Source organism: Amblyomma americanum, chromosome 6 (assembly GCF_052857255.1).
Source record: "Amblyomma americanum isolate KBUSLIRL-KWMA chromosome 6, ASM5285725v1, whole genome shotgun sequence".
In the NCBI taxonomy this organism is placed as follows: Eukaryota; Metazoa; Arthropoda; class Arachnida; order Ixodida; family Ixodidae; genus Amblyomma; species Amblyomma americanum.
The window spans coordinates 77,128,424-77,144,641 of record NC_135502.1 but is presented as its reverse complement, the minus strand read 5'-3'; the positions used below and the strand labels follow the sequence as shown (position 1 = coordinate 77,144,641).

Below are 16,218 nucleotides of genomic sequence, written 5' to 3'. Positions count from 1 at the left end.
AACGACCTTTACGTTCCTCAGGCTGGACGTATCGGGTGGGTGGCACGGTGCGTTGTCCACAAAAAGCAATATTTTCCTTGCCTTGGAACCCATTTTGCAATCCAACTGCTGCAAAAAATTACTGAAGAGCGAAGACATCATCCACGCCTTTTTGTTAAAGTTGTAGCTGCACGGCAGCATCTTCAAGTTCTTAAAGCACCGTGGCTTTGCAAATTTTCCGACAACGAGCACGGGCAGCCTCTCGGAACCGTCCTCGTTAGCACAGAATAAATAGTGCTGTCACCCGCTCTTTACTGCACTTGCCACCATGGCAGCTGTCACCTTTAAACGCAAGGGTTTGCTTGGGCTGCACCATGGTAAAAAATACCGCTCTCACCGGTGTTGAAAACGTCGCAGGGCTTGTATGCAGCAATCATCTCTGGCAGCGACTCCACCCACTCGTTCACCGTCGAAACGTCCACGGAAGTGCTTTCTCCGCAGGAGTTGCTGTACACAATCCTGTTTCGTTTTTTGAAGCGTCCAGCCGCCCGTTCGATGCCTGAAAGTCGGCAATTCCCAGACGCAATGCCACAAGGTCTGCCTTTTCTTTTAAAATGGCACGGTCCACGTTGATGGCAGAGCTCCATGCCTGATGCAGCCACCTGACAAGAACTTTTTCTAGCTTCTCATGCTGTACTTCTTTTGCCGCTTTCCGCTTGAGCCCGAACTTGTTGGCATTTTGCAATATCACCGCTTTGTTTGCAAGGATCGTCTTAAGTGAAAATTCGGGTATCTTAAGGTCCCGAGCAATGCTGGATTTCGTGGCTCCGTGCCGCTTTTCCGCTTCCTCGATAATATGGAGCTTATCACCGAGCGACAGAACTGTCTGCTTTCAAGGCATCGTGCATCGCGTCGCTCCACACAACTCAAAACCTTGCTGAACGCTGGTCGCTAGGGATTACGACGAACATCACGTGCGATGAACCTAGGCCTATCCTCGCTACCTTGTCGGCAATCTGATGCTGGGGAAACTGGAAAGAAAGAAACGCTTCCCCAACGCGACGAGAGGCGACGCCGCTGAGAAGAGAGGGAGCGAAAGGGAGAAAGTGATTGTGAGAAGAAAATACGCTATATCAGCACAGCGGGCGTCGCGGAGGGCAGCTGGTGGGGGAGAGAGAAACGAACGATGAGACGAGGCAGGAAAGAAAGCTGCGCCCGCCAGAGTAGACCGGTCGAGCGAGGTCAAGCGCTCTCCGCATGAGGAGAGACGGCGTGACGAAAGAGATCCGCGGCTCCTTTCTTTCGTCTGCCGTTCCATCCCGCGCTTTGCGAGAGTCGTCGTATAACGCGGGTCCAGCGTGAAATTGCGTTGGGTAACCAGGGTTTTTAATGCATTGCTTCTATGGGGACTTCGCCGGGACTGCGTTAATCCGTCGTAAAACCCGGGTCGTCGCAAAACCAGGGGACAGGGGATAGGGGGAGAAGTAATATGTACAAACTATTCACACAATAAGAAATGTGTCCAGGTTGTGCGCATGATTAGTTCAATTTAGAGGAATTAAATCACACACGCGCACAGCACTGTGTTGGTTACAACTGGAGTGGGGCGTCCAGTTATTAATCATTCAAGGTAGAACTCGCGGAGCGTTCGGTCACTGCGTGTAACTACCTGACGGAGAACAGACGGGACGTCAAGCCCGTGTGTTCGAGGAATGCACAGAGGCTCACCAAAACCAGGGGACGTATAACCAGGGTTCCACTGTACTGTGCGATGTCAGTGCACGGTAAAAGAACCTCAGGTGGTCGAAATTTCTGGAGCCCTTCACTGCGGTGTCTCTCATAGCCTGAGTTGCTTTGGGACGTTAAACCCCATAAACCATAGAGTTTGGTCGCAGTCTCTTGGATTGACAAGTTGTAAAAAAAAATCTTCGGGAAGGGGGGAGTGGGGGTTTGTTTGGTAAGTTCTAACTTGGCTATCTTATTATCCTGAAGAGGAATGACTCTACAAACATGATAAAGGAGAGAGAGTTTGGTGATGGCGATTATTGCACTGATGACTTTGCCTTTTGGTGTGCAGTTCAATTCACTAGAAATATTGTATCATCTGAAATGAACAAAATTTGTGTGCATTCACTTAGATCCGTTTGTGGCTGATGGAGTTTATTTAATGCTTCGTGTAAGTGGGCCCAGGTACTGTGTCTGCTGCACACACGCCCGCCAGAAGTGTACCGAAAGGTGAGGCAGGCCAGAGTGGGTGTTCGCAGAACCCACAGAAGCAGCCTGTGGAACCCAGTTTTAGAACCCCTGGTCTAATGTCTTGCAGTATGTTCCTTGCAAGTCTCATGGCACCTCCTTTTTTTGACTACTCCTTACTGATTCTGCCATAGTGCGTTCCTGCCACTTTGCTCGGGTGACAGAAGGGCAAACAGGGAGGTGTGTGTATGTGTGCAGAGCGTAACCTGAACCCCAAGACTGCATGCCTGAAGCGACGCGAAGAGGAGAAGAGTGACGAGGGGGCCAAGCTGGGGGCACACGGCCTGGCCCACCCGGGACCTGCTCTCGACGCGCTGGCACACCAGAGGCTGGCCTCTCTGCCTGTAAGTACCCTAGTAAGTACTCCTCTCACTCTCTCCTAATAAATCACAGTGCCCTTTCGTGGGCTGTAAGCTCCCTCCCCGGTAGCAAATTCCTCGCTCTTCAAACTTGGAAGTCAACTGGCTTCAAGGAGCAAAATTCAGTGCAGCTCACCCTGTCTGCAGTTGCATCAAAGGCATGCTGTGGAAGGTGTTCTGCTGTGGTGGGATGCAACTCGAGAACGAAGTGGCAAATGCCCCTGAAAGCAGGGCTTGCAGCCAATGGCGCCGACCGATTGTTGTGGCTAATCCCTTTGCATTTGCTAGGGTGACAACATGGGGGGCCGGCACGTGCAAGGAGATTAAGGGGGCACACCCTTCTTAGAACTGTTTTCTTTATTTATAGACAGGTTCACTAAATTTTCACTGATTGTACATTTCCATGTGCTGATTCCAAAACTGCAAACAATTTTCTCCTGCAGCAGATAGTTTTAGGTTTATCATGGAAAGTATGTCTTTTGTTTGGAGGAAGCTTGGCTAATAAACAGAAGATCTCGTGGAGAAGATTTGTGTTTATTATTGATCTAGAGTCACGAACGAGCGCAGTATGGCATAAATGAGCATTCTAGGACGACTTAGACTAAAATTACAGCTGGTCAAACTTGACAGAGAAAAAGCTCATTTTGATGACTGAGACAAAGGATTTATTTTCCTAAGGAAGCAGTGGTTTAAAATTAGCATTACTGCACAACCTGTGCATTTCTCTTTCTAGCACAAAAAGAATTGTAGTAATAGCTGATATAGAACCTGAGACACCACTCCTCCAAAATTCTGAATGTGCCAAAAATGCAGTTTTGAGAAATCGGGGGGAAAAACGTTTTTGGCATATTTTCGTGGTGCCAAGGCTAACTAGAAAGACTGAAGTGTGTTCTGGCTGGTTTCTGATGTGGAGGCACCATTTCCCATCGACATAATTGCACTTGCAACAAGCAAATTGCCGGAGAACAGATGGCATGGGGTGGAGGCTGGAACCCGAGCCGAGTGCCTTTGCACTGCGACCTCCTTGAAGTTGCAGGCACGCGATTGTAGCCACCACGCTGTGATTGCAGTCAGCCCCTAACAAACGATATGTGCTCGTTTGCTCATCTTGCCCATCAAAACATTCAGAAGCAAGTTTATTTCGTCAAGGTTTCCGATTCCTCACTTTTTGGGACGCCATTTCGCGACCACCGCCGGTGCCGCACTACCAGCGTTACCAGAAAGTTCGATCTATTGCGCCGTTGCTGGCTGTCCACGAGAGCTGCGCTTCTTCATCTGCACAATCACGATTACGCTGTCTGTACGCGGCAGGAATATCTCTGATCACTCCTCGCCGTCACGCTGAGCACCGCCAGCGACGGCGTTATCGGCCATTGCAAAGCGTTGGCGCTTCATCGCCGATTGTAGATAAAGGGATGCGATGATGCAGCGTACCCAACGTGCTTCGGATCTCTACCTTTCGCTCCCTCAGGATCACTCTTGGCTGTCACGCTAAGCACCACCTGTTACGCCGTTATTGGCCCATCGCGAAGCATCGTCACTGATTGTAGACGCCAGGATGCGCCGATGCAGCTTACCCAGCGTGCTTCGGACCTCTATCTTTCGCTCCCTTTTAGTGCTTTCAGCCTAAGACTTGTGCAAATCGAAATATTTCGCACTCAGCCGCCTACTCACAATGTGATGCCAGGCTGCAAATGGTAGATGCCGCCAGCCAACCAAAAGTCACCATTTTGGTCATGTGATTTGCAAAGCCAATAGCAGTGCACGTTTTGTTCAATTTTGTTTGTTTGTTTTATCACTTCCAGGGCTTGCTCATAGTTGCCAACCGAAATATGGGAATAGCCTGAATCGCGACCTTTCAAATTAAACCAAAATGACACCGGCAGAGCGCGTATTTCTTTAACTGCGGGCGATCAAAGTTCGGTGCAATTAGACCTCAATTTAAAGGGCCGTGCGCGCGGTATTTTTCAACAAAAATTTGTAGATAGCTGCGCAATGACCTGAGGATTGCAAAAATGAAAAGATCAAAAATTCGATTTTGTTTACCAATTTTCAGCCGCAAAGAGCCATGTCTCCCCTCAAACACATATTAACCGGCCATTGCCTGGAGGGCCTTGTTCAGGGCATTTGCTGTTTCGTTCTTGAGTTGCATCCGACTGTTGGTTCATGTGGTTCTAGGCACATATTTTTACTGCGGTGACAGCTGTTAAGGGGGCAGGTGGGGGATCCCCGTGGAGTGCGGATAATTGGTTTCTAATTGGATTTGAAGGTTTATTTCTTTTCCCAAATTAACGGCATGTTTTGCCAGGTTCTAAAACTCCTAAAATATTTTCAAAATATTCTAGGTTTCTGATTATCACTATTTGCTGCAAGGCCCTGATTATTCGCTTCAATATTCGAAACATTCCAATATTATCACAACTCAAGTTTTCACCTAATCAGATGCACATGCATTTGCCAATTCGGATGTGTCGGGTCAACTCTGATCCGAAATCCGATTGTAGTCATTTATAGCAGCTGGTCCAACAGATAGCTAATGCAGATGTGTTGTGCATTATGGCACATAAGCAGCATAGGCTGCCATGTGCCAAGCACGAGGTTAAACACAACCTGACCAATGCAAATGTGATTGTATTCCGATATTTTGTGTTTCATTTCCTTTTTAGTGGACTGACTATTCCCAACCTATGGATGGTGAGACGAGCAACTCCGAAATGTGAAGTTCTCAGTGTTACACAGGTGAGTACCAGATGTGTTGAGGCACTGTTCGCATTCTTTATCAACAGAGAGGTCAAGCAGGATGTCAGCTGAAGTCCTAAATGCAGAGAATGAAGGTACAGTGAAGTATCGCTGAAATCGTAAAAAGGCAATGGGATTTGCAGTATGAACAGAGTTTCGAGTTGAGTGCAGTTGAGCCTCAGTGATTCAAACTCTAATGGAACCTAGACCATAATAAATTTATGTTGAATTCAGGCGAGGGAACCGAAGTGTCACTTTGAACAAACCAAAGTTACTTCCTCTCTTTTTTATTTTACTTCTTGAAGGCACTAGTACCGTGTTTGACAAACTCCTAGCCGTGTAGCTATTTGCTTGCCCATCGTGCTGAAGCCGCAACGGCAGCTCGCAAAAGCCACAACTACGGGGAACCAACACGCTAACCACAACTCCCATGCCTTTGACAGCCACAAAACTGACAAAACCTTGGAGCTCGTGGTACTGATGCCGATATGGATAGCGGAAGCTTGCAGCGGAGGGAAAAGTTGACGATGATGAGCCGCGGCCTTGGGCGCCATTTGTAGGTAGCACCTGGAAGTTCCTCTGCTCATGTGTCGCCTCGCGATCAAGCGCGCCGTTGCTCGCAGTCGGAGCTGATCGCGGAGGCCACGGCGCGTGCATCTCGAAGGCTATTCCCACGTTGGTCATGGAAAGTTTGGGTGCGGCCCTTACATGGATATTATTTTTTCTTAAATATTTCCTTCTGGAAAGCAGGGTGCAGCCAATATACAGGTGCGGTGCTTACATTTGTTTATACGGTAATTGGCGTTTGGCACTGTGTTCTTTGCGGCCTCCACAATTGCCGTGTGTGGCTTTGAAACGGTGCCAAAACTTCGGAAAGTCTCTCCCAATTGGTGTCCTTTCACGGACTGAATTGCGGTTCTGTGCAAGTTTTTGGCGGAATTTTATATTTGCAAATTTTGGATATATCAAGCTCTTTTATTATTTTTATCTTTTTGCTGTGATGAGGTTTGACTGTATTATGCGGGTGGATGTAGAGAACAACACAAGTGAAGCTGCTCATGCACTAGAGCAGCTAGAGCATGCTGTAGGTGTAATTGCGAAGGTTTTTGTGTACATGCCTGTGCCATAATTTTACTTTCTCAATGTTAGGCTTGACGGGCACGCTGATCCCACTCAGCTGACAAGAAGGGGTGCAATGTCATGCGCATGCGCCAATTAAAATGTCGAGGTTATGCTCACGGTTCAGTTGCTTGCGGCCATGACCGTGTCTGGTCTCAGGTCATGTCCCGTCTCAAGGCATGTCACACCGATGACTCAATGACTTGACAACAAAAAGAAAATCCTTGTGCACGGCGGGATTCGAACCACCATCCTTCCGTTCCGCAGCCGAGCGTGCCAACAACTACGCTACTTCCTGCAAACGCATATGTAGCTCTTGTTTAGCGTAAGGACGCTGGAGAGTGTTTGCGGAAAGGCATCGAATTCGACGGATGCCTCCCAAACGCCCTCCAGTGTCTCCAGCATTTAAGATTCACAAACTATTGTGTACTTAATCAACATCTTAACCACACATCAGTGACACAAGCAGCAACACCGCGCTATAGGCTTTCGCCTCACCGCAATTTAGGTCAACAAAGTGCCCCCTGAATTTTTTTAGTCCGCACTGTGTGCCATGTGACGCACACATTGATATATCATCTCGGGGAAAGGAAGCTGCTGATATGCCACAATCACCCATGTCTGCTTGGCTATGTTTACATAAAGATGCCCAAAAATCAAAGATGCCCACTGATCTTCTTAACATATTATTTACTTAGGATGTGATAATGCCTCCACCAGCACCTGTAAACCTGCAAACTTTTAATGAAAATTTTACAAGGGCAGCCCTCGATGTGGCTATCATTGTTTTTTTATTCTCCAGGGTTCCACATATCCTGTTTGCCAAGGCAAGACGAGGGTTCTTCATTCTTCTTCAAGGAGACTTCTTCCAGCTTCCAAGTAGATGAACGAGCAAAGGAAAAAAAAAACGCGTTTTAATCTACAGCAGCAGAAGCAGCCACCAAATCTTCTCTCCTGATCAGCACCGTCTCTCGACCTTATATGTCTTCTGTGTTTACACTTCATTTTTTTTTTAATGAGCTCCTCCGCTCTCTCTCTCTCTCATGGTTCATCGTGGTTCCTGCCCAAGGAAAGAACACGAGCGGGAGTTGTGCTTATCATACATGAACTCTAGGCCCTGCTTGTGTCGGCTGGCCAAGCGGGCAGGACGGCATTTGCGACTTGTACACATACCATAGTGCATTTCTCATCGCAGATCAGTGCATTTCTTCAGTGTGTTTGCAGAGGAAGATGGAGGAAAGGAGGAGAGCCTACGTATTCAACAAGAAGGGGCGCTTTCTTTTTTCCCCCCCTTCATGTGCTTCAGTAGTGAAGTTCGGTGGGCAGGCAAGACGTGTATTTAAAGTGAGCAGAACAGAGGGGCAGTGTTGTACTTCCCACCTGCCGAGACACGGCTCAACAAAGCACCCCTGATATCGCGCCCTCATAGCGGAAGGAAGCTCGCCGAGGCACCTCCATCGCATTTTTTTCCTGCTTCTTGCCTGCTGCTACAATGCATTCACTGTGAGCAGCTGCAGGCAGACTTCGTGCAAGGATTTTGGTGCATTTCTGTTTCTCCTCTTTTGTATTTATTCCTTTTGGAGAAATTGATCACTCAGCTATTTGCTTGTCTTTTTTTTTCTTTTTTGGCCTCCTTGCCTTTTTTATTGTTTTTTAAATCTTTCTCTTCCTTTGCATGTGAAGAAAAAATGTGTGGTGCGAGTGCCCTTCATTTTTTGAGTGTTTGATTTTGTGAGCCTGTGTGTCTTTATGAATGTAACAGTGAGCAAGGTTATATACATAAAGAATATATATATAAATACTATACATATATATACACACAAACACTGAGAAAAAAAAATGTATAGAATCATCTCTGTTTTTTCTTCATTGTCATTTCTATTACTGTATAAACTTTTGACGGGAGGCTTTTTTGGGTGTTGGCTTAGTGTTTGGCGCAAAGCTTGAAAGACAGGCAACGATGACAGAAAGAGGCAACACTTTCTGTTTGGCATTTAGCTAAGGCCAGTGTTCATCGTCACTCTTTTGTTCTTCACTTTACCTCCTGCTGTTATCCCTCTTTGACCCCTTTCCTGTGTTTCCTTGCATTTATTGCAGCTGTAATTTGAGACTGGATGCTGCACTGCTGTCTTTGTTTAAGTTCAGTGCACTTTATTCACCTCTTACATGGGAAGGCATGGTTGTCACAAATCTGGTTACTGTTGTACTTCATGGATGACTAAGTCGCATATAAACTAATCTGCATGCTTCACTCTAGGGCTGAACAAATATCACAGTTTGAGAACATCTGAGCCAATGCAATACTCTATAGTAAAGTACCTCAGACCAGCAGAAATCTTTACTACATCAGGGACTTCACTATATCAGTGTCTGTCATATCAGTTCTTGGTGATGGCATGGCTCTGACTGCTCTCTGGCTGCTTACTAAGCGCGGAGCGTAGGCTTATAATACAAACACTGAGAACTACCTTGCATCCTTCTCTTATCGTCTCTTTATGGGATAATTATTTATTATCAGTTATCGCATGTTATCATGTTTTCGACATCGTTTACGTCTTGTGGAAGTACTTCATTTACATGCATACAACATAGGTGCAAAAATAGAGTTTGATTGAATGTGAAAACCAAAGCGTTCCATGATCACGGCATCTTCTTCTGTGTCTTCAGCATCATTTAAGAGGCAGTAGTTAAGAAACGCGCTACAAAGTGTAGCAAAACCGCCTACACAGTTGGTCAAATGTTTAGGGGAATCCCCCAAGGCGGAGTAGATTTGTAAGAAGGAAGTAATTACTCATTGACATCCACCCGAGCGCAGGCATACAGCTACAAAGGAAAGCTATACAGCTTTTTTTTTTTTTCAGAAACTTTGTAGTTAAAGAAAAATTCATCCTGGTCCGGGGTTCGAATCCGGGACCACCGCTACACCGGAGCAGTTGCTCTACCAACTGAGCTAACCGGGACGGCAAGCTTATGGTAGGGCGAGAGCGAATTGATCAATAACTCGAAGTGGGAATAGTGTTGGTCATATGTTTAAAGGAATCCTCCAAGGTGGAGTAGATTTGTAATAAGGAAGTAATTACTCTCTGCCTACGCAGTTCCGCCTGCGCCTCTGCTTGCCGCTTCCTTCTCGTGTTTTGTGCTGCTGTGCTACGAATGCACACATGCCCTATTCTTCCCATTTGTACTCCCGACTGCATTTTCACTGGCTTTTTTTTATTAGCGACCCACGCCACCTTCTTTCTACGTTCATAGCCAGCTTTACTCCTTGCTTGCGCACCGTGCGCTTTGCCTCTGGGTCTTCAAAAAGTTGGCTTTTCCTCGTGGCTCTTGGTGGCAAAGTCGGCTTCTCAGCCACCCTGATAGCACAGCTAACTCGCCTGTCGGGTACCACGGCAGGCCGCACTCTACTCTATAAGCTAGACATCGCCCCAATCACTCATCCTACTAGGGGTGTCTCCTTAGCTCCAGACCTACGCTCCCATCTCATCGTCCTTCCAATCCCTAAGAACATGCACCCTGAGCAAGATCGGAGAACGCAGGGCAGCCCATGCCAAAGCCCTGCACAAGCTGTACGGTGACAGTTCTGAGGTAGCCTATGTGGACGTGGCAGCGTACTCATCGGGCTCCCGCATGGTCCTTGCCGTCGCTATTAATCAGGCCCAATTACTCGTATCAAGCTCGATCACCACAGCCTCGTCCTTAATTGCAGAGGAAGCGGCCATTGCGCTTGGTCTCATCTCTACCTCTGCCACTAAAATTCTCTCCGACTCAAAATCCGCCCTATCCGCTTTCGCCAAAAGCCTGGTATCCCGCACTGCGGCTCGGCTTGTACGCTTCTGGCACCCCACCTGCCCCATAACCCTTATCTGAGCCCCCGCACAAGCAAGCCTCCCAGGTAACAAGGAGGTCCACTCCCTCGCCCGAGGTCTCACTTTGTGGGCCGGATTTGGACCCCCTCTGCTATCCCAAGAGCATCTGCTTATCTTCAGAGATATCCTTACCCACTACTGAGATACCCGGCGCGTTACGCACCACCGGCTTTCCCCATAAGCCTAACCCAGGCCTCCCACTGGCGTCAACTTCAGACCCGTACTGCTCCCTACCCATTCTGTAAGCGCTCCGGGAAATCGGAAGACTTTCTTCACATCGTCCTCACATGCACCACCTTCCCACACCCTCCATCCCCAACCACGGCAGAGTCGTACTGGGAGACTGTTGTTGCCAGATCCATTGCTGCTGACCAGCGCTGGATAATTACCAATGCCCTGAAGCGGATAGCCCTCCAAGGGCTGTTCTTTGCCCTGAGACTGCACTGACATCACACAGCACATGGGCACCTTTGCGTTTCACCTCCATCGAAACAGCCGCTGCGGTCGGGTTCGAACCTGGGTACTAGGATCAGTAGCCGAGCTCCCTAAGCACTGAGCCACTGCGGCTGGTCAAACTATTCGGGAGTTCTTCACTACAGCACCTCTTTCTTCTCTCAGTCCCTCCTTTATCCCTTCCCTTAAGGTGCGGTTCAAGTGTCCGCCGGTATGTGAGACAGATACTGCGTCATTTGCTTTCCCCAACAGTCAATTCAATTTCTTATATTGGTCTCAAAGTGAGGCAAAAACTTTTTATGTAGAATGTTGCTGAAAACCAGTGAGAACAAAAGGCTAAATATAGTGTCATGGACTAGATGATAACAAAGTGGACAATAGCGTGGGGAGGACGCTCGTGCTTGGCCCGCAGTCACTAAATCATGCCATCACCATCCGTCATGTTGTTCCGTATTCACCAGCTTGCAGTCTTGCTAGATTTTTTTTTTTTTCTTGCAAGCATAAAGGCATTTTAATTGGTAGCTTGGCTGAAGAGATGCCCGCACAAGCAGCATTAGTACACTTAACACACCTCTATTCAAGGTCTGTTTGCGTCACTGCATGGGTTGGATTCATGCTGAAGTTGGAACTGCCCTTGGTAAATGCAGTAAAAAAAAAAAAATTTCTATGGAGTGACCACATTTTATCTCCTTTAAAATCTGCTACGGTGTACTAGTATTCTATTTGACCAGTGCCACACAGTATATGGTCGGAGTTCACATGGAAAGCACTGGAAGCCTGGTGGTGCTGAAGGTTCGGCGTTTAGCTTTTTCGGTATCTCTTGCACCTACATGAAGTAATTCACTGGCCATTTGCTGCCATCCTCACAGCCTTGATGATTGTGGCTTCCCATGTAACAGGAGTCTGTTGATGCATGCACGACTGTGCAAACATTTCTGACACATTAATGGTGCACTGTGGCAGTCTGTGACTGCATCTTGGTTTTGTCTTGAGCTGTACATCGCACAGAGAAACTTGAGTGTCTTATTTTGGTTTTATGGTGGCGACCATTTTTGAATTGTGCTCTTGTGTTCCTACCATTCAGCGGTAGCTTACCAGTATGTACAGCAGGTGATCATGAAGGATGCATTTATACTATGCTGTGCTTTGTTTTTAAGCATTTACATCTTGTGACGAAGGTAAAAAAAAAACTTTACATCGAAGGGGCTTTTCCTTCGTGGTGTTAAGCACTTCTTGTGAATCGCATTTGGAAGCCCTTATGCACAGTGAAGTGGCCAAAAGCAAGTTGAACATTACACAGGGTTTTATTGACAATGCGAAGCAGCTGCAAGATGATTATGAGCAGTTACTTGGGTATCGCACTCATCCCGAATTTCGCTCACTGTAAGAATAAGGTGCATTTTGTCAAGTAGGTTTTCAATGCTGCTGCCTTGAGATGCGACAGTTTGATGACACACATCGTGATTGCTTCATTTTTTCGAGTTGTCAAGGCTGTGTGTTTGGGGCACATTAACCAAGGGTGGAAGTTTTAGGATTAAGAATTCAAGTTGTGAATTCGAAATTCTACTGAATGATTGCCAGAAAACAAAAAATTATAGCCATGATTATGAAACTCCTGAGCCAGGCACGGTTGTTTGAGTAGGTTGTCGAAGGAAAAGCTCGGCTTCTGTTGCCTGGAGCCCCATGAAGGGCTGCCTCGTTAACGATTTGAGTCTTGCTGATCTTGGCAAAGTGTGATATTTCACAGGCAGCATTGAGGACTTGCTGAATGAAATTGAAACTGTGGGGATTGGAGCAGTCTTGCTTCTTAATGTCACCACTGTGCACAGCGCACCCAGTGCGCTTGTCCCCTTCGTGCAGCAGTTTTGCAGCGGTGTTACAATGCCAAAGATAACAGGAGCACTTTTTTGCGGATTTTATTTTGACAGTGCTCTGTACTATGTGCTTCTCATGTGGCTTCCGAGGCTATGTAGAGGAGTGAAAATGCATCGCTAAGTTCGGTTTTCAAGTACTTAAATCTTCTGCTTGTGCTGTCTTGCTGTCCAGTTAAAAGAATGCGGCTCTGCAGCCAAGCTTAGTTATTGCTTTGCCGTAACGCTATCAATTTTAGCTGCCAGGTTTTTTTTTTTGTTCCTCAGCTGTTGCATTAACCTGTGCAGCAACAGCTTTTCGTTTTTGTCTTATGCTGCTATTGTCGGCTTTCTTAGGAGGCAAACCATTTTTGCTGGTCATTGAATGGTTTTTAAATGTTTTTATCAGCATTGTTATTGCTTTGATAAGGATCACTGATACCTGGAATAGGCTGCAGCTGCTGTTTTAATAGAGCCGCTTCTGATCGTGTCACTGCTAACATGCTGTTATTTAAGGCAGCCCACTCCTTAAACCGCCACTTTTTTTTTTTGCTTCCCGGCAACTTGATAAGTGCACGTGTGTGTGAACATCATGAAGCATCTATTTTCATTGTAATTGGGGCACGTGCAGCATCTCAGCAGCAACGTTCTGAAGAAAAACAACTGTTTTGTCTTTTGATGCCATTGTTTTTAGTAGGAGCTCCATGTTCTGTTTGGTATTTGGAATTGTGTAATTTAACAAAGCGACATCGAATCATGCGCGTATGTCACGAAGTAACTTGTGCTGTTGTCCGCAATATATTTTTTCCTCCCCCCTCACCTTGTCATCCTTGTGTTTTGTTAACTCTGAAGAACTTTTCGCTATTTTGCCTTTTGTTACCATTTTATTGTTGTACACAGTATTTTCTTGCTTCTTTTGCCTGCTTTTATTTTAAAGAATCTTGTCTCGCTGTCAGTTTTTAAGTCATGTGGCTGTTATGTACCACATTGTCCGTATACACGCATGCCCTGAATGCATTTCTTTTGTTGTGTTTTTTTCCCTCAGTGTCAGATGTATACCCTTGTTTGTTTTCCACCTGAGTTTTCAGGCTGACCATTTGCACATACACTTGAGTTGTCCTTTGCCGACACTTTCAAGTCAAAGAAGATAAAGAAAAAAGTGCCATTTTTCGTAAAGGTGTGGCGACTCCATTCATTCTGCTTGTGCATTACGTGCGCACTCTGTCCTCACTACCCAAAGGACAAAAAGCAAGTAGGCGTTTGCATGCATGCAGTGGTAAATTCCTATTGCCGTTTAGGAGCAGTTACTACTTTGGGTCAGGATCACTTTGTCTGGTCAGTTTGGCGAGAGTTCTTCTTGCTAGAGAATTTCAAGCAAATAGCTGAATGAGTGAGAATGCACTTGCATTTTGACATTTGGGAGCCGGCGCAATATGCTATTCAATTTCTGCATTTCCAGCTCGCCCCTCCTCCTATCACTGGGCAAAACACTGCCCTAGTTTCAATGCCAGCTGCTCACCTTGCAGTGGGACCTCTTAGGATGCATCGCTTCGTTTACTCATTGCGAAATGGCGCTACTAAAGGAGTGTTTATGTATGTCGTGGTGCGAGCTGCTGGCATAGCTGATGAATGTGATGTGCTGCCTCGCAAAGAAATGGGCAAAAGTTTATGGTACATCGCTAGTCCCTGGATGCTCTCTCCCTCTTGCTCCATGTGCGGAGCAGGCACGAAGGCTAGTGAATGGGTGAGCATATAAGAAAGGAGCAGTTGTAGGGAGCTTGATTCGCTGAAGCATGTTGGATCTGGCTGGCATTGAAATATACAGGCATTGGCTTGACTCAGCGAAGAAGGAATGCGGGGCATGGTCTCACTTCAGTCAATGATGAGGGCAAGGGAATACAAAAGTGGAATTGGTTTCAGCATTTCTAATTGCCTCATGGTGCTGCATTGATAAAAAAATTCGACCTGAATATCAAATTCGTCTACGAGATGCAATTATAATGTGCAGGTGCTTGGAGCTCTTGTAGCAACACAAAGCCAGGCATGCGAAATGAATACTGAATATCGTTTTCAAAATTGAGTTTTTTATTGCACCTCCGATATGGCTGCACTAAGCGAGTGTTTTTGTTAGCAAACACAGTGCTTCGAAGTGTGTACATTTTTCACAGTTCTACATGGCTTGTGAGATAGGAATCGGAAATGTCATCAAGATCTTGAAAGCAATTCTGAGTCTTGGAGATGCATAATTAATCATTGAAGGAGGTAGTATCTCTCTGGATTACTGGCATGCTCCCAAAAACAAAATTTTCTGCCATTGGATAATTGGCACCCGAAGGGTTGCTATAGCAGCCCTGGTCTTCTGGAGTTTGTTGCATCCGTGTAAAAAAATTGCTTCCCCCAAGACTGCCTTTTGGTAGCATACATACCCAAACAAAACCAATGACCAGACTATGCACACAACTGGCATTCTGTGCCCCAAATGTGCCTCTAAAGGTGAGAAAGCAGCCAAATCAAGTCCAGAGTGCTTGCACAGACACACACTTGCATTGCGGTTGCTGGTAGGTAGATTTTCTCCCATTTATAATGCCTTGTGTGGTAAAATTCTGTTAAGGGCTATCAGAGGATGAAATGGCAGTTTCACGATTGTGTGGAGGAGTGTGAAGTTGGTCTAGACTGATCACCCAACAAATACAATGAATCCTCAGGATTGGCAGTTAGGCCTATTTAGGTGATCTGCCAAACAGTGTGTTGATAGACTATGGTGGAAATTAAAATTGCTTCCCTTACATTCAATTAAAATTCAGAGAATTTTCTAAGCTGAAGGAACAATTGCAGTGAAACTGTGAAGTTTGACCACCATGCAAAATCTTTGCAAAATATTTTATTTTTAAAACTGCACTTCTCAGTTCATGCTTTCAATGAAATGCAGTGCTTCCTTCAAATCAACAAAGTTCATTGGGTCATTACTAGAAGACAGCCATTGTCTGTAAACCATTTGGCACTGTGCCACGATGTCCTTGCATGTTATGATACACTAAAATGTATTTACTGCCTTGCAGCTTGGGCCCATAGTTTTTGGTTCATCACTTTTGCTGGCGTGCAATTGCTATCGCACTAAGTGAGCGCAGTCTCCAGCATTGGGATACATCACAAGTGAACCAGAAAATTCTGGGCAAATAAGTGCAGAGTTGCAAATGAAAACATTGAGCAATTGTGTACTTTAGACACAAAGCTTTCAAATGGAGAAAACAATTTGGGTCCTTAAAATTCTGCTGTCAGTGTACTACACTTAGTTTCTTGCATCAGGTGCAACGCTGTCAAAGCTAGCGCTGCCTGCATCCGCGACCAAAAAGTAGTGCTTCCTTGCTGTGAGCGAAACGCAGTAAATGCTTTGTTTGCAGGCTTGCTACACAACTTATTTGTCACGAGCTTGATTAAATGCAGTTACTGCCGATGACACATCGCTTTCTCATGCCTTAGAACACTCGGCCACTGAACAAGCGCAGAGTAACACGCCTTTGTTGCGGATCACTTCCGCACATTTCACAACGTTCCACCAGATGTCTGAAACAGAGTATAAGTCGATGCGCTGCAGTG

General features: G+C 46.1%; 1 protein-coding gene across 15 annotated transcripts in view; it reads left to right on the top strand.

Moving 5' to 3' along the window:
• Positions 1–13,797, top strand: part of LOC144093746 (transcription factor 4-like) — a 136,192-nt gene extending 122,395 nt beyond the window's left edge. For 8 of the 15 annotated variants that reach the window (XM_077627435.1, XM_077627430.1, XM_077627436.1 and 5 more), the window contains 3 exons: positions 2,431–2,588; positions 5,258–5,330; positions 7,252–13,797. In XM_077627435.1, the coding sequence (XP_077483561.1) occupies positions 2,431–2,588; positions 5,258–5,311 (212 nt within the window). In that variant the 3' untranslated portion in view covers positions 5,312–5,330; positions 7,252–13,797. The remainder of the gene's footprint in view (positions 1–2,430; positions 2,589–5,257; positions 5,331–7,251) is intronic. The other 7 variants (XM_077627437.1, XM_077627438.1, XM_077627433.1 and 4 more) reach the window with 1 other exon arrangement.
• Positions 13,798–16,218: the final 2,421 nt, after the last annotated feature.